This window comes from Carya illinoinensis, chromosome 7 (assembly GCF_018687715.1).
Source record: "Carya illinoinensis cultivar Pawnee chromosome 7, C.illinoinensisPawnee_v1, whole genome shotgun sequence".
NCBI lineage: Eukaryota > Viridiplantae > Streptophyta > Magnoliopsida > Fagales > Juglandaceae > Carya > Carya illinoinensis.
In genome coordinates, this window is record NC_056758.1 from 10,576,495 (window position 1) to 10,598,607 (window position 22,113).

A 22,113-nucleotide genomic window follows, 5' to 3' on the forward strand; every position below is an offset into this window, starting at 1 on the left:
ACTGGCTTTTAGCCCTACTCATCATCTTTATGATACAAACTATATATACTTTTTTATAAATTTATATTTTTTTTCTTAATAAGTATTTGACGTAGAGGTTATGAATAAAATATCTTAATTAGTATAGTAGAAATAAAATAAGAAAATTAAAAAAATAAATATAAATATAATATATCATATATGAGATGATGAGTAGGAAACGTTATCTCTTCGGTAACTTTCCAAGGATCAAGGTCCAAGTCCAACTCATCTGTCGGTACTTTCGAGTCTCTGACCAAACCAGTCTAGTGTGGTGGGCAAACGTGGGGGTACTTCCGTCTTTTAGAGGGGAAATAGATAGCGTAAGTGCGCATCCGGTGCACGATAGCATGTGGATCAGGTCTTGCAGGCCCGCAAGTCGGCTTTCTTCGTCTATAAATATACCTCTAGGGCTCTGGATCTAATTTGCTTAGAGGTTCTCCCTTCCTGAGAGAGAGAGAGATTCCTCATAAGTTATGGAGGTCGGCGCAGTCGATTCTTCTGAGAGTAAAAACTAGCCGAAGCATTTCAAAATCCGAAAAACAAACCTAGTAAAGATAGAAAAACCCTAAATTTTTTAAAACAGGAACGTTTCGGGGTTTTTGTAACGTTCGATTTCTCTTCCTCTTTTAGAACTTAGGGTTTTTTTTCCTACTCTTACTGGTCAGCATGGATATGCGATTCCCCTACTCCCCGGCGGAGGTCGCCAAAGTCCGCATGGTTCAGTTCGGCATACTCAGCCCCGACGAGATCGTAATTCTCCATTATTTGACTCGTTTTCATGTTTGGTTGCTGAGAAATTATGAGAAACGAAAAAAAAATAGTCGGAATTCTTCGACCAGCTGCGGCTGAAATCGCCGTAGCAAAACTTCGTTTTATTATTTTTGTTAAGTACCTGTGGTTATGGTCGTGGTTGGAGAATTGGAGATTTAGGGGTTTTCATCTTTTGTATAAGTAAAATTAGGGTTGATCGAACCATTGCTTTTTGGTGTGCAGAGACAAATGTCGGTGGTGCAGATTGAGCACAGCGAGACGATGGAACGGGGCAAGCCGAAGATAGCCGGTTTAAGCGATCCTCGGCTTGGCACCATTGATAGAAAGATGAAGTGCGATACTTGCACAGCGAATATGGCCGAGTGTCCAGGTCACTTCGGGCACCTCGAGCTTGCCAAGCCCATGTTTCATATTGGGTTTATGAAAACTGTGCTCAGCATCATGCGCTCTGTTTGCTTCAATTGCTCTAAAATTCTGGCCGACGAGGTACCTAAATCCGCCCACTCATTATTTGTTTGAGTGCACTTATTGAGTTTGGAATCGCCGTAGTTTCATGTTGGCTGAAGCTGTTTGCCTATAGAAGGATTTTAAACTCCACAGGTTTTCGAAATGTTAGATTTTCTTAAGCATTATACTTTTTTGATCGGCAAGCAAGAATTTTATTGATGATAGTAGGCATAGCCCAAGTACGTGGAACATATACAAGAGCACAAAATTCTGTGATGAAAAAAATGAAAAGAAAATGAGGGGGTATTATTTAACTGAAACAAACATAAAGTGAACACGTTTGTTGCCGAATGATCTTCCTGAATCTTAACCTAAAAGGGTTATGAATTGTGAAATTGGACGAACAATGCAGCTCATTGCAAGGATCAAACGTACAACCATCAGAATTATGACGGACTAGAATAGCAAAGTAGCTTAGATTTTTTTGTTGGTTCGAAATTTGGATAGTGAGTTGAGGTGAGATGGGATGAGATGAGTTGCGATAAAAGTTGAATAAAATATTGTTAAAATATGATTTTTTAATATTATTATTGTTTTGGGATTTGAAAAAGTTGAATGGTTTATTATATTTTGTGTTGAAATTTAAGAAAATTATAATAATTAGATGAAATAAATTGAGATGAGTTGGGGGGACTTTTGTATTCAAACCAGGCCAAGTCTCACCCATCTGCTCCTTTTGTAGAGTAGAACCTAAAAGGTTTTTTTTTTTATATCTAATCAATTTGCTTATGGGAGTATTTGCACAGATTCCAACTAATTCTAATGTGCCATAGATTTTTAGCTTTTACATTTTCATTTGGCTTGTATCCTTGCAGGAAGACCACAAGTTTAAGCAAGCATTGAAAATAAAGAATCCCAAAAATAGACTAAAAAAAATATTGGATGCCTGCAAGAACAAAACCAAATGTGAAGGTGGTGATGAACTTGAGGTTCAAGGTCAAGATTCTGAAGAACCGGTCAAAAAGAGTCGTGGTGGTTGTGGTGCTCAGCAGCCAAAGCTCACTATTGAAGGTATGAAAATGATTGCAGAGTACAAGGCCCAAAGGAAGAAAAGTGATGATCAAGAACAACTTCCTGAACCTGTGGAAAGGAAACAGACACTTACAGCAGAGAGGGTAACTCATTCTGTGTGCAAGATGGTACCGCCTTCATTCTAAAGAAATTGTTTCATGATACTAAAATTTTGTTAAATGTATTGCAGGTTCTTAATGTCCTGAAGAGAATAAGTGATGAAGACTGCCAACTGTTGGGCTTGAATCCGAAATATGCCCGTCCAGACTGGATGATTCTACAAGTCCTTCCGATTCCTCCACCTCCTGTTAGACCCTCCGTGATGATGGATACCTCCTCCAGGAGTGAGGCAAGCTTCATCTTCTGCTGTTTTCCCCCCCTCTGAATTTCACTGGATACCTACTTGGCTTCAGTGGTTGATATTAGTGTGTGTCATTGAAGTAATTATAGCAGCTGGGGGTGTTCGATTCTCCTTACGGTGTGAAGTTGGTTCTGACTTAATGTTTTCGAGTGCAGGATGATTTGACTCATCAGTTGGCAATGATTATAAGGCACAATGAGAATCTGAGAAAACAAGAGAGAAATGGGGCACCCGCACATATCATTTCAGAGTTTGCACAGTTGTTGCAGTTCCATGTAGCCACATATTTCGACAATGAGTTGCCTGGACAGCCAAGGGTATGGTTGCTAAAACATATAGACATGTCTCCTGGAGATATGATTTTATGCTTTAGCTGATACTTCTCTTTACCATACAGGCTACCCAGAGATCAGGGAGACCTATTAAATCTATATGTAGTAGGCTTAAGGCAAAGGAAGGTCGGATTAGGGGTAACTTGATGGGAAAACGTGTGGATTTTTCTGCACGAACTGTTATTACTCCAGATCCAAACATCAATATAGATGAATTAGGAGTACCGTGGAGTATTGCCTTAAATCTCACGTATCCAGAGACTGTTACTCCATATAATATTGAAAGGTTCGTCTACTTTCTTATTTTTTTCCCTTTGAAATATTCTCAACTTCACTTATACTCTGATCTCTCTCTCTGTCTCTCTGCCCCTCTCTCCCCTCTTTATTTTTTTCTAGTTGCTACTGAGCTGTTTTCCCCCTTTTCCATTTCAATGGAACAGATTGAAGGAGCTTGTTGAATATGGGCCCCATCCTCCACCTGGTAAAACTGGTGCAAAGTATATCATTAGGGATGATGGGCAAAGGCTAGATCTCCGTTACTTGAAGAAAAGTAGTGATCACCATCTGGAGCTTGGATATAAGGCATTGTCTTATATTCTAAATGCTTTTTAACTCAGTTTATAGCTCTTCATACCAGTCTCAAGTTCCATTCTTATGGTTGCAGGTGGAGCGGCATTTGAATGATGGAGACTTTGTACTCTTTAATCGTCAACCTAGTCTCCATAAAATGTCTATCATGGGGCATAGAATCAAGATTATGCCATACTCAACTTTCCGTCTAAATCTGTCTGTTACTTCACCATACAATGCTGATTTTGATGGTGATGAAATGAATATGCATGTTCCTCAGTCATTTGAAACTAGAGCAGAGGTGTTGGAGCTAATGATGGTGCCTAAATGCATTGTTTCTCCTCAATCAAATCGTCCTGTTATGGGAATAGTCCAGGATACGCTTTTAGGGTGCCGTAAAATCACTAAGAGGGATACGCTTATATCTAAGGTAAGAGTGAGGGATGCATTATTGTGTTTGCTTTATATGATCATTTTCTATTGAACCTTTTGGGAGTCTAATCTCAACTGGTTTCTGCAGGATGTTTTCATGAACATCTTGATGTGGTGGGAGGATTTTGATGGGAAAATTCCTGCTCCTGCAATTTTGAAGCCAGGGCCTTATTGGACTGGAAAACAGGTTTTCAATCTTATCATACCAAAACAGATAAATCTCACACGAACTTCTGCCTGGCACTTAGAGTCAGAAACTGGGTTCATAACGCCAGGGGACACTCAAGTGAGAATTGAGAGGGGGGAGCTACTTGCTGGAACTCTTTGCAAAAAGACTCTTGGGACATCTACTGGGAGTCTTATACATGTTATTTGGTATGTAAGTTAAAATATAGTTTTGCACTCAGATTTTCAGGTATTAGTATATTAAGTCTAATTTAAACCTGAAGAGTTTTTAATTTGCAGTGGAACTATGGCGAGGCATTTCATCTTTTTACTGTGACTTTCCAAAAATGACATTTTCTTTTTCTTTTGAAGCTATAGCAAGCAAATAACTGTGGGGAAAGTTTTCTTTTCATAACGCTAACAATGAGTTATTTCTATCTGCTCTAAAGAATCATGATTTTGCTTCTGCTGTTTGAAGTTTGAATGTTACAGATAAAATCATATTGAAACATGGGGTTTGGTTCTGTAAATGTTTTTTGTGATTACTCCTTATTTTTTTCTATTGTTAAAATGTGTTCGGCTGTGCAGGGAAGAGGTTGGTCCAGATGCAGCTCGCAAGTTTCTGGGTCACGTGCAGTGGTTGGTTAATTATTGGCTTTTGCAGAATGGTTTTAGCATTGGGATTGGAGATACAATTGCTGATGCAGCAACAATGGAAACAATTAATGAAACTATTTCCAAAGCAAAAAATGAAGTGAAAGAACTTATTAGGAAAGCTCAAGCAAAGGAGCTAGAACCTGAACCTGGACGTACTATGATGGAGTCATTTGAGAACAAAGTGAACCAGGTCTGAAGTCAAATTTATTTTCCACTTTCTTTCCATTTTTGGCTGCTTCATGACAAATCTAACTTAAATATATCTGCTGTTTTTCAGACGTTGAATAGGGCCCGTGATGATGCTGGAAGTAGCGCCCAAAAGAGTCTATCTGAGAGCAACAATCTCAAGGCTATGGTTACTGCAGGATCCAAAGGTAGTTTCATCAACATATCACAGATGACTGCTTGTGTGGGGCAGCAGAATGTTGAGGGTAAGCGAATCCCATATGGGTTCATAGACCGGACGTTGCCCCATTTCACAAAAGATGATTATGGGCCAGAAAGTCGTGGGTTTGTGGAGAACTCGTACCTGCGTGGGTTAACCCCACAAGAGTTCTTTTTTCATGCCATGGGTGGTAGGGAAGGTCTTATTGATACTGCAGTGAAGACTTCTGAAACTGGGTACATCCAGAGGCGACTTGTGAAGGCTATGGAAGATATTATGGTCAAATATGATGGGACAGTACGGAACTCTTTAGGTGATGTTATCCAATTTCTGTATGGGGAAGATGGTATGGATTCTGTCTGGATAGAATCACAGAGGCTGGATTCTTTGAAAATGAAAAAAACAGAATTTGAGCGAGTTTTCAGATACGAGTTTGATGATGAACAGTGGAACCCGGATTACATGATGCAAGAACACATTGAAGACTTGAAAACCATCAGAGAGTTCCGCAATGTGTTTGATGCTGAAGTTCAAAAACTTGAAGCTGATAGATACCAACTTGGAGCAGAGATTGCCACCACTGGGGATAATTCTTGGCCGTTGCCTGTCAACCTTAAGAGGCTTATATGGAATGCACAGAAGATCTTTAAAATTGACCCTCGAAGGCATTCTGATATGCATCCGATGGAAATTGTGGAAGCTGTTGATAAGCTCCAGGAGAGGCTAAAGGTTGTACCAGGTGATGATTTGTTGAGTGTTGAAGCCCAGAAGAATGCTACCCTCTTCTTTAGTATTTTGCTACGTAGTACATTTGCTAGTAAGAGGGTATTGGAGGAGTACAAGCTTACTCGGGAAGCATTTGAATGGGTTATTGGTGAAATAGAGTCACGCTTCCTACAGTCGCTTGTAGCACCTGGGGAAATGATTGGATGTGTTGCTGCCCAATCTATTGGTGAGCCTGCCACACAGATGACTCTTAACACCTTCCACTATGCTGGTGTCAGTGCAAAGAATGTCACTCTTGGTGTTCCCAGGTTGAGGGAAATCATTAATGTAGCTAAGAGGATCAAAACACCTTCTCTCTCTGTGTACCTGAAGCCTGAAGTTTGTAGAACTAAGGAGAGGGCAAAAAATGTTCAATGTGCTTTGGAATACACTACTCTCCGAAGTGTAACTCAAGCCACGGAGGTATGGTATGACCCAGATCCTATGAGCACAATAATTGAAGAGGATGTTGATTTTGTCAGATCCTATTATGAAATGCCTGATGAAGAGGTTGCCCCTGAAAAAATCTCCCCTTGGTTGCTTCGCATAGAGTTGAATCGTGAAATGATGGTGGATAAGAAGTTGAGTATGGCCGACATTGCTGAGAAGATCAACCTCGAATTCGATGATGATTTGACTTGTATATTCAATGATGACAATGCTGAAAAATTGATACTTCGCATCCGTATTATGAATGATGAAGCTCCGAAAGGGGAGCTGCAAGACGAATCTGCTGAAGATGATGTTTTCCTGAAGAAGATTGAGAGTAATATGCTGACAGAAATGGCTCTTCGAGGTATCCCAGATATCAATAAAGTGTTTATCAAACAGTGTAAGATAAACAAGTTTGATGAGAGTGACGGATTTAAGCCGGAACAAGAGTGGATGTTGGATACTGAAGGTGTCAATCTATTGGCGGTTATGTGTCATGAAGACGTTGATGCGAGGAGGACCACAAGCAATCACTTGATTGAAGTTATTGAAGTTCTTGGAATCGAGGCAGTTCGTCGGTCCTTGCTGGATGAATTGCGGGTTGTTATATCTTTTGACGGATCATATGTGAATTACCGCCATTTGGCTATCCTGTGTGATACAATGACCTATCGCGGCCATTTAATGGCCATCACCCGTCATGGCATCAATCGAAATGATACAGGACCGATGATGAGATGCTCGTTTGAAGAAACAGTGGACATTCTTCTTGATGCTGCAGTTTATGCTGAAACAGATTATTTGAGGGGTGTTACTGAAAACATAATGTTAGGTCAGCTTGCACCAATTGGCACTGGGGACTGTGCCTTGTATCTCAATGATGAGATGTTGAAGAATGCTATTGAACTCCAGCTACCTAGTTATATGGATGGTTTGGATTTTGGCATGACACCTTCCCACTCTCCAGTCTCCGGAACTCCCTATCATGAGGGCTTGATGTCTCCAAGTTATTTGCTGAGTCCAAATCTCCGACTGTCGCCCATTACAGATGCTCAGTTTTCTCCTTATGTTGGTGGAATGGCGTTTTCTCCGGCCTCATCTCCAGGCTACAGCCCATCATCTCCTGGCTACAGTCCATCATCCCCAGGATATAGTCCTACGTCCCCTGGATATAGTCCCACCTCTCCTGGCTATAGCCCCACTTCCCCTACCTATAGTCCTAGTTCTCCGGGTTATAGTCCAACCAGTCCTGCCTATTCACCTACAAGTCCATCTTACTCACCCACCTCTCCCAGCTATAGCCCCACATCTCCTAGCTACAGCCCTACCTCTCCGAGCTACAGCCCCACTTCTCCCACTTACAGCCCAACATCACCGAGCTATAGCCCCACTTCACCGGCTTACAGCCCCACTTCACCTGCGTACAGCCCCACTTCACCTGCATACAGCCCCACTTCTCCATCCTACAGCCCCACTTCTCCATCCTACAGCCCAACTTCTCCTTCTTACAGCCCAACCTCACCTTCCTACAGCCCGACCTCACCCTCATACAGCCCCACATCTCCATCATACAGCCCTACCTCACCAGCCTATAGCCCCACATCACCAGGTTACAGTCCAACTTCTCCAAGCTATAGCCCAACCTCACCTAGCTATAGCCCTACATCTCCCAGTTATAATCCTCAGTCTGCTAAATATAGCCCTTCACTGGCATACTCACCAAGCAGTCCAAGATTGTCCCCATCCAGTCCATATAGTCCTACGTCTCCAAATTACAGGTATGCCAGGTTTCAAAATATTCATACTACTGATTGTTTTTGTTGTACCATATGTGCTTAACTATGGTAGCTGCTGATTGGAATTGTTCTTTACATTTCCAAATTACATCTTCAGCTGCAACTGCTTGCTGAATTGTCCCATCTTGTCCTGATGAGTGTTTTGAGCTCGATTTTCCATTACTATTGTTATTTATATTCAGGCCTTCTAATATGCTATAAACTCCCATTTCTGTTGCAGTCCAACGTCACCTTCATATTCACCAACATCCCCATCTTATTCTCCATCAAGCCCAACATACAGTCCCAGCAGGTAAGTTTGCTATTTTGTAGATAGTGTTCTTGGTCTTCTTTCTACCTTTCTTCCAGTACCATCTGTAGCTTGCTTTTCTGTGTATGTAACTTTCTGCAGACCTAGCTTTTAAGATAATGATTATAGAATGTACTTATCAAATCATGGGTTGTTTGCATGGTCAAAAGTTTTGATTTAAGGTATGGTTAATTTTTTTTATATGTTTTGAGCTTGGTCTGAGATCAGTTTCAGTGAGAAGTTATGATAGAAAAAGTTGGTTTTAAATGCCCAGAGAGAATATCTATTGTTAATGTTGTGAAGTTGATCTTTGAGTATGGAATAGTTAAATTGTCAAAATTGGATAAGTGTTGCAACTGTCTGTTTTAAGATCTATTTTAATATATTCTGCAACCTACTCAGAACACCCACCCCCCCCCCCCCGCCCCCCAACAACCCCCCCAAAAAAAAAAAAAAATTCTCCTTGCAAATCCTGTCTATTTGTCGTTCTGGTAGAGGATTGACATACACCTTTTCGTTTGGGTGTTTTTTTTTTCTCTTTCTAGTCCATACAACTCTGGAGTAAGTCCGGACTACAGCCCAAGTTCGCCACCATACAGGTAAAGTGAAAAGCCATCATAGTTCCTGAAATAACTCTTGCAAGCTTTTTATTGAAATAATAGGCATCAATATGCTTCTTCCAACTCTCTCTCTCTCTCTCTCATGCAGTCCAAGTGCGGGTTACTCACCAAGCCAACCTGGGTACTCTCCATCATCTACCAGCCAGTATACTCCACAAATGAGCAATAAAGATGATAGGAGTGACAAAGATGACAGGAGCACTCGTTAAGTCATATCATTGATTGCTTGAATGAAAGCAGAGGTCAAATTCTTCTTCAAGCTCTCATCTCATTGATGTTATCACTCAAAAATACCACGAAATCTATTCCTCATGCTCCCTATTCTTTAAGAATTTAACCAGTGTTGTCCATTTGCTTCTGTTCTGGCTGGAATTAGTGCGTGGTCATTTTATACTTGCCTCAGATCATGCTTTGGGGGTTTGCCTTATTTATCAGGATTCTTTTCCACTTACTGTCCATTCCTGTAGTTTTATTTTTTTATTTACCAAGTAGCTTTGGATGTATGAAACATCTAATGTATGTACTGTTCAATTTTTACGTGAAACTTAAATTTTGTATGTGGTTGTTTCTAACAAAGCCGAATGAGGAGAATTTTACTGAATTTGAAGTAGAAAGAGCTAAACATATGCTTCTTGTATGCACCGAATGAGGGAAGAAAAAAACATCTCTCGGAACTAAGATAAGCAAGTAGTCATGGTTGGTTCTTTGGCCTCTGTAATCTATTTTTTGTGCCAGATGATCACTTGGCCTAGTCATGATCTATTTGGTTTGATTTACTTATAAAAAAAAAAATGATCTATTTGGTTTGATTTAGTTACTTTTCATTTAAATAAAAATGGTTTTATTTACTAGTTGAATACCAATCTGAGGAGGTTTTTTGGGGATGGATCTGAGTTATGGGAGTCTTCACCTGATATAAGATTGGATAACAGGCTGACTTTTGATTCATTTTATCTGTTTGGCAGATGTCAGAACACGGGCCTGTCGATGCGTGCAAAGTAATATCTTGAACGGAGATGCCATTTCAGCTTGTATTAAAATTTCGATTGTACCTGTGTTTAATACTGACATATATGGTCCCATATATATAATATATATATGTATGTGGCGTTCTGTCCTAAGTGCTTTTAACGGACATCCTAAGATGTAGTACTAGACTGCATGCTGAGCTTCTGTAGTAGTACAAAGAGTCAATTGTATTGGGGAGCAAAACCCATTCGATTAGTGTAATTTTTTCTTTTGTAATAATATATATATGGAATCAGTGATCTTTGAAGTAAGAATATCACTTTTGGAGTATGTCAATACCAAATCTATTATTATCCTCAAATTGCTCTGCTTTTTATAATCCAAATTGTTTATATAAATAGCCATGCACCTGTCGTTCATCTAAACAATAAGCGATTTAGGTACATGTTTACTAAATAATAAACATTTTTTTTAATAATAGCATTGCTTTTTAACCAAACTTTATAATTAAAAACTCCACTGTGGAAAACACCATTTCTTACTGTAATTCCAAACAAGTATCAAGGACACGGGTGACTTTTCCTCCTTTCATACGATGCTATGTTATTAAAATTGTTTACATAAGCATTATATAGTGTTAAGACTACAATTAACAAGATAAGCATGGTTAGTTTACCACCATTAACGATGTTGGAGCTTGGATTATTCTAAAAATTATCCAATGCATTAGCTATATAAGCTTAGGGAATGGGGTTTGATTTAGTCTCCAAGCATTATTTTGTTGTCCCAAGTGATCATCGACAAAGGAAAAAAGATGAGCAAATAAAACAAACAAACGAAAAAACGAATAAACAATAAACCCTTTGATGGTTGCTGTCCCAAGATAAGGACTGGTACGTACAACTCGATCTGCAAACAGCTCAGTGCCGCCTTGTACTGCTAGCTCTTGATGCATGCTGTATTAATTAAATTCTGGCCGGCATTCTAAGATACCAATGATGCATTAATTCTACCAATGCTCTCTCTTTATGGTTATTAGATTCCTGATCTCTTTCTTTCCTTCCCCACATGATCGTTCTCTCATGACTCAAAATCTCTCATGCCATCTTTTCCTGAACTTCGAATGTTATAAATATATATGATATACGTACAGATCGATGCTGCACCAGATCATGGTTCTTGGGGCCGAGCACTGAGCAGCTAGCGTGAGATTTTCTTCAAGAGCATTTCGATCGGGCCTAGTGATTTTTTATTACATCAATGAAGAAACCATCAAAATTGAGAAGCAATTTGTTTAAGTTTCTAATAGTACCGCATGCAGCATCTAGATCTGCTGTAAATTTCCAGTTCCAGAGCCCATCTCTTAGCCCTGCAAAAATATATGTTGGCGCAGGCAGATCAGGATCTTCCGGTACTAGTCCTTCCGTTTCAATACTCCCTCCAGAGGCTCGAAGAAAGAAGAAGAATGGAAGCTTTGACGCACGAGAGCCCACCTCCCCAAAAGTCTCGTGCATGGGCCATGTCAAGAAGACGACGCCCAGCAATCCTAAGCGCCGGGTTTCATCACCTCCGCCACAACCACAACCAACCATGCGCGACGTTTCTTGTCCAAGCAAAGAGGTTAAGATAAAAAAGATCAAGAAGCAAGAAGTTGTTAAGATTGATTATTTCGTGGGACGAAAGCGAGGTGGGAAACCCGATGGCTCCAGCTGCCGTGAAAAGCCAAGGATTCCAGAACAAGTACATGAGACGCCACGGCCTTCTTTGAGTCAGATAAAGCGGTTTTCAAGCGCTCGCGGTGCACTTTCCAGCTTTGACTGGAGAATTCAGGGTGCAGCGGGGGTTCCAGCCGATTGCAAGGAAGATCAAAGGAGACGAAGAAACGCTTCGTCAGCCAAGAAATTTTAGGAAAATAAATTCATGACAACCTGAAATTCTTAACATGACAAAATACATTAGTTTGTAAAATTCCTTGTACTGAAAAGTAGATCTACGTATCAATCACAATTTATGAACATATTATTATTGTAAAGTACTTACAATAATCTCGGACTCACTTTAATTATATATTACAGTACCCTGTGTCAAACGGATCTTTCTAAAATGGACGTGTTTATATATTAATTATATTACAGCACCAGTTTAACCATTCTCTTTTAATCTCTTATTGATTTGTTAATGGAAATAAATACTTAATTGGGAGCTAGAGAGAAGAAACTATGAAACTATTTGATCAGTACTAATTGTCATATATATCATTTTTAGTATTAGATTTTTAAAAGAAATTATTTTTTTGATATTTTGATGTGATATCAAGAGATGAGGATCAGATCGATCATTATTAAATAACATTACTCCTAAAAATAATTATCTTCTTAAAACAAGATATAAAAGAAATAGTAATTTACTATATTATGCTTCTTAATTCAATTATATGATATACTTTCGTTTTGTGAATTCAATATTCTTGAGAAGATAATTTTATCTTGGAAACCGACAAGGAAAAAATATATATATAACGATTCGCATGATTGGGTTTTACTTTAATTTCATTCTTGAGATTGTTGTCGACCAAGATTCGATTTTCTTTACACGTGTCTTGGTATTGGTTACTGAAAGATCGAGAAGGAGGGTAACGGCTACTGGAAGGGAAGGAAGAAGGAGATCGAATACGATGCGTTCTGATTTAATGAAATGACGAGTTTCATGGAAGGTGGCATGCGTTTAATGTGTTGTAAGGGTGCGTTTTGTATGAAATGTCAAAACAATAACAATTCTCGCATGAATATAAGCGGGAAGAGTACTGTGAAGGGGCATTAAAAGGCTTGTGGAAAATTCTCTCCAACATCCATTAGAGACCAGATCCTTCTTCCTTTGTCAGTGTTCTTTATATTCCTTCCTTGTAATTTTTTCCCCTTCACTTTAATTTCTCTCTTCCCTGCCTGGCTTGGCTTGGCTTAGCTTAACTTTCCCTCTGTCTCTCATGCTTTACCAGTTGGATAAAGTACGGCAGTTGGTACTGTGATCGCCGTCGTTGTTCTTACCTCTGCATCTCCATGGCGGAGCCCCGTTCAGACCAGGAGTTGATGACGTGGCTCCACGGTGACCTCGACCTGACAATCATCGAGGCCCGGCGCTTGCCGAACATGGACCTCGTGGTACAGCGTCTCCGCCGCTGCTTAACCGTCTGTGACACTATTAAAATCCCTGAAAAGACCGCCAAAAATCCCGATGGCAGTGGTGGTGACGGCGACAAGATCCACCATCACCGCAAGATCATTACCAGCGACCCTTACGTCAAGGTGACGGTTCCACAAGTCACCTTGGCCCGCACGCGTGTCCTCAAGAACGCCCAGGACCCCCAGTGGAACGAGCGTTTCCACATTCCACTGGCGCACCAAGTAGTCGACCTAGAGTTCCAGGTCAAGGATGACGATATGTTCGGTGCGGAGATCATCGGCACCGTCAAGATCCCGGCTCTGAAGATCCAGTCCGGCGAGCTCATCTCCGGCTGGTTCCCAATAACGGGTGCCTCCGGGAAGCCGCCGAAGCCGGAAACTGCACTCAACCTCGAATTGAAGTTCACCCCGTCCGAGCAAAACCCGTTGTACCAACACGGCATCGCGGGCGATCCCGAACACAAGGGCGTGAGGCACACATACTTCCCTCTGAGGAAAGGATGCCACGTGACGTTGTACCAAGACGCGCACATGCCGGAAAACTTGTTGCCGGAGATTGAATTGGAGAAAGGGAAGCCTTTCAAGCAAGAGACATGCTGGGAGGATATTTGCCATGCTATCGCGGAGGCTCACCATTTGATTTACATAGTTGGCTGGTCCATTTACCACAAGGTGAAGCTGATACGGGAGCCGACCCGCAAGATGCCGCGCGGTGGCGATTTAACACTCGGTGAACTGCTCAAGTACAAGTCCGAAGAGGGCGTGCGGGTTTTGTTGTTGGTTTGGGACGATAAGACCTCCCACGACAAGCTCTTCATCCGAACGGTGCGTATGATGTCGTGCATTTCGTAATTTTGACTCTGATACGATCCCATCCTCTCCATTTTTCGGATAATTTTTCAGGCAGTGTTTTGAAAACCTTATTTCATACTGTTAATGGTTCAGATAGATATTGTTCTTTTATCATCTCTGGATGAGCAGACAAGTGAAGTGTTCCATGAATTGTCCAATTCATGGTAATGGGTTAATGGGTTTCTGTATTTGATGATGTTAGTGCAATCTGCGTATTTGTATTGAACCATCAATCCTAAACATGATCACGAGGGTCATTGACGTTACCGTCAATCTTTTTGCATTGAGAAATCTAGGCGATTCTTGAGTTTTAATGTGAAATTGGCATTGATTGCAGCCAGGAGTGATGGCGACGCATGATGAAGAGACCAAGAAGTTCTTCAAGAATTCATCGGTCTCGTGTGTGCTGTCACCTCGCTACACCAGCAGTAAGACGAGCATTATCAAGCAGAAGGCGAGCTTTATTTCATTATCTAGTAAAACTTTCGCCTTATTTTTTCTTACTTATCAAAAAGATTAAAAAAAAAAAAAAAACTTTCCCGTTATTTTTGGGAGATTGTCTATTTCTTTTCCTCTCTTTCATTGTGACTTTGTCTTTTTTAAATTATTTAATTTGTTGTGGTATTTGTCCATTTTCAACATTTAATATTACTAGTCGTCTCGTTGTCTGGCTTAGTCATAATTTTATTTGTATTGGTTCTTGAATCCTTGTTTATGTAATAACTTCGAATAGAATGTACTCGTTAGGAAGTTAAATCTATATGCAGCCAACCTAGGCATCCTCCAAGCTTCCTCAACAGTTTTAAAACCTTCATCCCTTAGTGACCAGCTAGCCTCATATTTGAAAGGCTTTAGGTATCTATTTACAGTAGGTTGCAACTGTTCCATAGCAATTCATATAGAATTGTGGTCTGAGTTAAGTGCAAGGAGAGTGAAAACTCTCGACTCATTGAAGGGGTTTGACTAGGCAGTATTGCAAAAAGCCCTATCAAGCCTTTCTTTGGCAAAGGCCTTGCCTTGCCTACCATTTGACCAAGTGAATTGGATTTGACTAGGCAGTATTGCAAAAAGCCCTATCAAGCCTTTCTTTGGCAAAGGCCTTGCCTTGCCTACCATTTGACCAAGTGAATTTGCTTCCAGAGTAGCCCATGTCATTGAGTGATCCAAATCTGTTCATAGAACCTCTAAAGGCCTCCATTGTTTATAAGGTCTCAAATACCCTCCACATCTCTCTCCATAGCTCAATATTTCATTAAAATCACCTACACACAACCATCCTATTGAGGTTGTAGGTTTAAGTGCTTGTAGTAGTTGCCAGCTTTCATGCCTCTTTGCTGTGGTTGGATTGCCATAGAACCCAATTAGGTGCCAGGGAACACCCTCCTTCATACCCTTAACTAACAGTGAGATGTGGTATTGAGTATATGACAACACCTCTACTTCAATTTCTTCTTTCCATAGGAAGGCCAGGCCTCCACTAGAACCTTTCGAATTAATCACAAAATTGTTTTCAAAATTCAACTTCCTCTTAATAGCTTCCACCTTTAGTTTATTGCACTTTGTTTCCACTAAGAAAACAAACATTGGGACTTTATTTTGCACCATGAGAGGTAAGTTGTTCACTATCCGAGGGTTCCCAAACCCTCGGCAGTTCCAGTTTAGACAACTCATTGCATAGGGTGGGGCTGCGCACCAGCCACCACCACACCATTTCTGTTGGCACATTCATCAAGTACCACCATATTTTTTGCTTTTTTAGTAACTTGTATTGCATCTTCTTCAATTGTCTGAGCAACATCCCTTTTAGTGCCACTTGGACAACTTGCATTACTCTCCCTTAAACTAGCTATGAGACTTTCAAAACTTTTATCCTTGGTTTTCCTCTTCCAACTAGCTCTTTTTTTAATTTTCTCTAGGGCTTGGACCTGGTCAGAGACAAAATTGGCCAAGGATGAAGCTTGGGGCCCTCTGGTCATGGTTGCCCTTGAGGTGTAGGGTTGACTTTTGGTCATTACCTTTACAGGCTATGACTGGCTCATACCTTGGACAATCTTATTCCTTAATGCCTTGCATGAGACAAGCCCCTCCTGCATTAAAGGTTTGCTTAGAACTTTAAAAGGCCTTTGGGCTATCTCTGCATAATTCCTAGGAGAAAGCATGTTTTCAGTTGTCATCACAGCAGTTGCAATGTCAACATCAGACATACCAGTTTCCTGAAAACCCATTTTTGACTTAGGATTGTTGTTTGGACCTTCATCCCCGTCCTCCCCTCCCTTCCTCCATGACTGTGCCTCTTCATTGTGATGAAGGTCTTCTTCCCCATATTTCTTATTTGTGCTATCACTTTCCTTCACTGCTAGTGCTTGCATCCACACCCCATATTGCAGCTTACTACTTCCAAGTGAGCTAATAGAACAACTTTGCTTAGCATGCCTTATCACCCCACACTTAAAACAGAAAATAGGTAGACATTCATATTTAAGAGGGACCCAAGTCTTTTTGCCTTCGAAAGTTAAGAACACCCCCTTGAGGAGAGCTTCTGACATGTTTACTTCCACCCTTATCCTCAAGAACTTTCCCCAGCCAATGCCTCTGTCATCAACCTGGACTGTTATTACTCTACCAATATTTTCACCAATCTGGACTCCAACATCATGTGTCATGCTTGCAAGAGGCATGTTATAAGCTTGCACCTAGAACTCTTCTTTATTGAAAGGAACTTCATTTATGGATCAGTTTCCTTTAAAACTTGAAGACATAGTAACCATCTGTCAAAAGACCATGGTCTACCACGTATAACATGCTGGAGATCATTCTCTTGGTTAAACTTGATCAGAAATTTGTTCATACCAACTTCTAAGAATTGAAACCAACTCTCACATCTCCATACTTTGGCCATAGTAGTCTTGAATGCTTCTCGGTTAATTGATCTTTCTGCTATAATCATGGCCAATAAACAAAACTTACCATGTTGCAAGGCTTTGGCAGTAGAGTTGGGAGGGCAGTAGAGTTGGGAGGTAAAACCACTACCCTTTTTTCCTTCTCAGTGAGACAAAGGCATTCCCATTGTTTAGCTAAATCCTACTCCGTTGCAACCTTGTCAAACCAGCCAAGCTAGTCTAAGAGACTTAACTCTTCCTAGAGAGGAAAACCTCATCTTGCAAGGAGAGGACTCCAAGTGGAGCAAGTAGACTTTTGGCAACTCAAAGAGAGAAGTTAGTGAACAAATGGACTATCTCTCCAAATTACAGGAAAGGAACATAGGCCATTTAACTGAGGAGATCAAGTAAGTGCAACAAGGGGTGGACAGAATTCTTGAGGCTAAAAATATCAAGTGGAAGCAAAGGGCAAAATAGAGATGGCTAAGTGAAGGAGATAGAAACACAAAATACTTCCACTAGTGTGCTTCACATAGGAGAAAAACAAATGTGATTACAAAACTGGTTGATAGCAATGGACAAGTAACTAGCTCGAGAGAGGGAATTACTAACTTATTCCAAGATTATTTTACAGATTTGTTTACCTTCTCTAATCCCAGCAATCCAGCAGTATGCATTGCATCCTTGGAGGCTTGAGTGACTACAACATAAAATGATATGTTGACCAAACCTTATTCCAAATAGAAGGTTGGAGAAGCTCTCTTTCACATTAATGGCTTAAGCTCTCTAGGACCAGATGGGTTCTTTGCAATATTTTATCAAAAGCATTGGTCAATAGTGGAAACCCGGGTGTTTGAAGCTGTGTTGAATGTCCTTAATTCAAATGGTAGCTTGGGAGATATTAACAGCACATTCATTACACTTACTCCAAAGAAGAAAGGCTCTACAAAATTGACAGAATTCAGGTCTATCTCCCTCTGTAATGTACTTTATAAACTCATCTCTAAAGTCATAGCCAATAGATTGAAGAAGGTGCTTCCTTGTATTATTTCACCTTCTCAATATGCTTTTCTCCCCAATAGACTAATAACTGATAATGTAATTGTTGCTTTTGAGACTTTGCATATAATGAAATGTTAAATGGCAAGAAAAGAAGGTTACATGGCCTTAAAGTTAGACATGAGCAAGGCCTATGAAAGAGTTGAGTGGAGTTTTCTAAGAGCAGCTCTCTACAAATTGGGGTTTTGCAGCTAATGGGTGGAACTAGTGATGAAGTGTATTGAAACTGTCTCTTATGTTCTTCTAGTGAATGGTGACCCTCAAACATAATTTCTACCTACTCGAGGCATAAGACAAGGTGACTCATTGTCACCCTATCTCTTCATCTTGTGTGTTGAAGCACTAAGTAATTTGATTTACAAAGCTGAGGAAGGCAGGTTGATACATGGGATACCAGTTGCAAGAGGTCGGTTAAGGATTTCTCATTTCTTTTTTTTACAGATGATAGCCTTTTATTTTGTAAGACAACTGTAGTGGAATGGAGTAGGTTGATAAGCCTATTAAGAATATATGAGATGGCATCTGGACAAAGACTAAACCTCGAGAAAACCTCCATCATTTTTAGCAAGAACACAGCTACACCTACTCAAGAATGCATCCTGTCAATTGCCAGTATGAGGACAACTATGCCTTATGAAAAGTACCTAGGATTACCATTTGTGGTGGGTAGAGATAGACTCACATCCTTGAAAGGCATCTTGGATAACATAAGAATGAGGCTCAATAATTATAGAGTTAAAACTCTATCTCAGGTAGGAAAAGAAGTTTACCTCAAAGCAATGATCCAAGACCTTCCAACCTATACCATGGGTGTATTTAAGCTGTCTACCACTTTACTTCAATCCATCAATAGTGTCTTCTAGAATTTTTGGTGGGTTCAACAAGAGAAGGAGCATAAAATCCACTAGATATCCTGAAAATGAATTGGGCAAGCCAAGTCATATGAGGTCTGAGTTTTAGGGATCTTGAATACTTCAACAAAGCAATGCTTTCCAAGTAGTGTTGGAGATTGATTCAAGACCCTAAGTCTCTTGCTGTTAGAGTTTTAAAGGCCAAATACTTCCTTAACTTGACCTTTTAAATAGCTAAAGTGGGCTCTAAGCCTTCTTTTGTATGGAAAAGTCTTCTTATAGCTAGGCATGTTGTAGAGGCTGGTTCATTTTGGAGGTTAGGGATAGCGTATGAAATCCTAATTTGGAAGGACAAATGGCTAGACCATTCTAATCCTAGCAAATTCACTAGTCCAGTCAAGACCCTAAATGGTAAGGCAACTGTTGCAGAACTGATTGACTTTGAGGCAAAGATTTGGAAAACAGAACTGGTACAAGACATTTTTGAGGAGGGGGAAGCTAATTGGATTCTGAAAGCTCCCATTAACACTATGGAAACTAAGGACAGAATCATATGGCATGAGACTAAAGATGTCTCCTTTTTAGTAAGGAGTGCATACCACATGGAGAAGTCAACGGAGGTGGCAACTCAAGGTCAAGCATCAACAAGCAATAAATTTAAAGATGTTTGGAACAAAATCTGGCAACTTCATGTCACACCTAGTGATAAGGTTTTTTTATGGACACCAAGATGAACTTGATCTTAAAGATCCTTAACTAGGGTTAAAGGAATTTTTTTATTTTTTTAATGTAATCATTATAGGGGGTGCAGGCCACTAAGGGGTATCTTGGGGATTGAATTCGGGTAGGGTTTTATTTTGTTGGGGATTGTTTAATTTAAGCAATGGGGCTTTTTGGGAATTGCTCATTGTAGGCATTTAGGGTTGTTTAGTGGATGGGGTATTTAACATCTTGTGGCCATCCACTTCATTTTAGACAATATGGTGATTATTTTATTGTGAGTTGAGTTTTATCTCCTCTTGTTCTTGATGAACTTTTGAATTTATCAAAAGTAAATTATAACCTTTGTGGTATTCCTCCTTATAATCTGGGTTCTTGAGACAAGTTCTTCAACAAGTCTAGATTTTAATATAATTTAGGTTCTTCAAATGAGTTCCTCAACAGGTTTAGATTTTTTCATCTATTGACTTGGTTTTTGGTTTTCTTGGGTGAGTTTTCAAATTGATTGTGGGTTCAAGCAATTCCAATTCTGTAGGTTCATATCATTTGGTATTCAGAGTAAAGTTTTCAATCAGGTCTGATTCTATCTTTTAATTTTTGCATTGCTTATCAAAAAACAAAAAGGCGGCCAAAATTCTTAGGGTTTTGTGTGGCTGTCGAAAATTCATTGCTCTTTCTAGGGCTGGCCGAATTACTTCTAATCCTAGTGCTTTTTTGTGTTGGCTGAAATTTCATCTTATTAGAGTTGTTGTGTTCTTCATCATCTAAGTTTTCTTTGATTCCTAATTACGCCCAAAGAATAACGCAATAATTGTAGCATAGTTTTGGGGTGTTGATTTTACAGAGAGACAAATTAAAAGAATAGCAGAAGGAACAAAGAAACTAAAAAAAATCAAATGATTAATGGAGAACAAAAATTAATTTTAAATGCAAATTAAAGTGAAGCAAAGTGACTAATGGAAAAAGTATTCAAATTTGATGAACAGTAAAGCGTTGGGAATCTCTTGTACAAATCTGGTATTTTTATTATTTTTAATTAATTGAATAACTCAATTAGAAACTCAATTTTCAAAATTTTCAATTGGAAGATATAGAATTATAAACCAAAATTAAACTAAATATAACTCTTTGAAAAATCATTCACCACATTTAAAATACATAAATTATTATCACTATTGAAAAAATTCAACGATAACAATATACTTAAGGAGCGATATTGCAGAAAAGAATTAAATCAATATAGATAAATAATTAATCCAAATATAATTAAAGAATTAATCCATTCAATAGAAAAAAATGACTGAATCCATAAACAGAATAAATTCTATAATTATTCGGAAAAGAAAACATCAACAGTGAATTGAGAATGATAAAACAAAAGAGTTTTAGTAATTGAAAATCAAATACATAAATTAAAAATATCATCTAATATGCAAGTTCATCCCTAACCCTACTTGAGAATTTAGTTACCCATAAATATAATGGACAACAAAAATTTCAAAAGAAAAATAAAGCAAATGGCGGCCATGGAAATTAATTTCGTCTCTTCGTTCTTTAGTCCATCATCTAACCAAATTTGCCTCTTGTGCCTTTCTTCCTCCTCAATTTTATGCTAATGATATACTTATATAAGGTATGAAAGAAGTTCTAATATCTTCATAATTCTCATATAAAAAAATCACATAAATTTTAGTACTTATCTTGGCAGCCACGTACATATTTCAGGAGTTCGAATTTGGAAATTTTTATTAGAGACAAATTTATAGCCCTTTAAAATAGATTTCTAATGCATCAAGAATAGCATCAATTTGATATGTGAGTGGAAAGTTACCCTTAAAATATTAAAATATGTCCAGATTGTCTCCTAGCGAATTTCAGATTTGGACTTCTTGCAGTTTCTTTTTGTGATTTTTTCTTTTTTTTTTCTTGATCCAAATTGCTCTTAAACCCCATGAAAATCCTCATTTGAATTTGATTGGGCTTTGACTTGCTATTTTATAAATTCTAAAATTAAATATAAAAATCTGCATAGGAGTATCCCAAAGTAAATAAAAACTCAATTCAAGAATACACATTAATTTCTATGATTTCTATTCATATTTTAGCATTTTAGTCCAATAATATGGCATTTAGAGTGCACTTTCGCACACTCATCAATTCCCTTATATTTCTTTGTCAATTTTTATGTGTTTGAATTTAATTATTTGATTGTCACAATTGAATATTGCTATTTGTGATTAAATTAGTGAGAAAAGAAAAGAAAAGAAAGGAAAGGAAAAGAAAATAAAAGAAAAGAAAAGAAAAAAAAAAAAAGAGTATAGATTTTTTTTTTTTAGCCTTATCATCAAAGGGGATGAATATATTATTATAGTCGGTATCTTGTTTTGTATTTACTCTTTCCATCTTAAATTTCCTTGATTCTCATGTCATTTTATTCCTTCCATGTTTCTCTTGTTCTTGTTTCTTGCACCTAATTACTAATTGGAATAA

General features: G+C 39.0%; 3 protein-coding genes across 3 annotated transcripts in view; all 3 read left to right on the forward strand.

The window, feature by feature from the left end:
* The first annotated feature begins 437 nt into the window (after window positions 1-437).
* On the forward strand, window positions 438-10,394 carry LOC122317162 (DNA-directed RNA polymerase II subunit RPB1). The gene is made up of 15 exons (XM_043134110.1): window positions 438-771; window positions 1,015-1,278; window positions 2,115-2,414; window positions 2,501-2,659; window positions 2,827-2,988; window positions 3,069-3,289; window positions 3,444-3,585; window positions 3,668-4,003; window positions 4,094-4,380; window positions 4,759-5,017; window positions 5,105-8,187; window positions 8,426-8,497; window positions 9,040-9,093; window positions 9,203-9,356; window positions 10,080-10,394. Exons 1-14 carry the CDS (start codon window positions 688-690, stop codon window positions 9,321-9,323), a joined length of 5,544 nt encoding a protein of 1,847 aa, XP_042990044.1. The 5' UTR covers window positions 438-687; the 3' UTR covers window positions 9,324-9,356; window positions 10,080-10,394.
* Window positions 10,395-11,334: 940 nt separating this feature from the next.
* On the forward strand, window positions 11,335-12,171 carry LOC122317163 (uncharacterized protein At1g76070-like). Its single transcript, XM_043134111.1, has one exon. The coding sequence runs from the start codon at window positions 11,344-11,346 to the stop codon at window positions 11,989-11,991; it is 648 nt and encodes a 215-aa protein (XP_042990045.1). The 5' UTR covers window positions 11,335-11,343; the 3' UTR covers window positions 11,992-12,171.
* A 711-nt stretch (window positions 12,172-12,882) lies between these two features.
* LOC122316968 (phospholipase D delta-like) overlaps window positions 12,883-22,113 on the forward strand; it is a 38,869-nt gene continuing 29,638 nt past the window's right edge. The window contains exons 1-2 of the mRNA XM_043133842.1: window positions 12,883-14,087; window positions 14,452-14,568. Coding sequence (XP_042989776.1) covers window positions 13,140-14,087; window positions 14,452-14,568 — 1,065 coding nt within the window. The 5' untranslated portion in view covers window positions 12,883-13,139. The remainder of the gene's footprint in view (window positions 14,088-14,451; window positions 14,569-22,113) is intronic.

What these genes read in the sequence shown, in the direction of transcription:
- LOC122317162 (XM_043134110.1), top strand. Translation starts at nt 688, where the DNA reads ATGGATATGCGATTCCCCTACTCCCCGGCGGAGGTCGCCAAAGTCCGC. An exon ending in AGTCTTATACATGTTATTTG is followed by an intron (nt 4,381 to 4,758) that starts GTATGTAAGTTA and finishes TCGGCTGTGCAG; the next exon opens with GGAAGAGGTTGGTCCAGATG. An exon ending in CCAACATACAGTCCCAGCAG is followed by an intron (nt 8,498 to 9,039) that starts GTAAGTTTGCTA and finishes TTCTCTTTCTAG; the next exon opens with TCCATACAACTCTGGAGTAA.
- LOC122317163 (XM_043134111.1), top strand. Translation starts at nt 11,344, where the DNA reads ATGAAGAAACCATCAAAATTGAGAAGCAATTTGTTTAAGTTTCTAATA.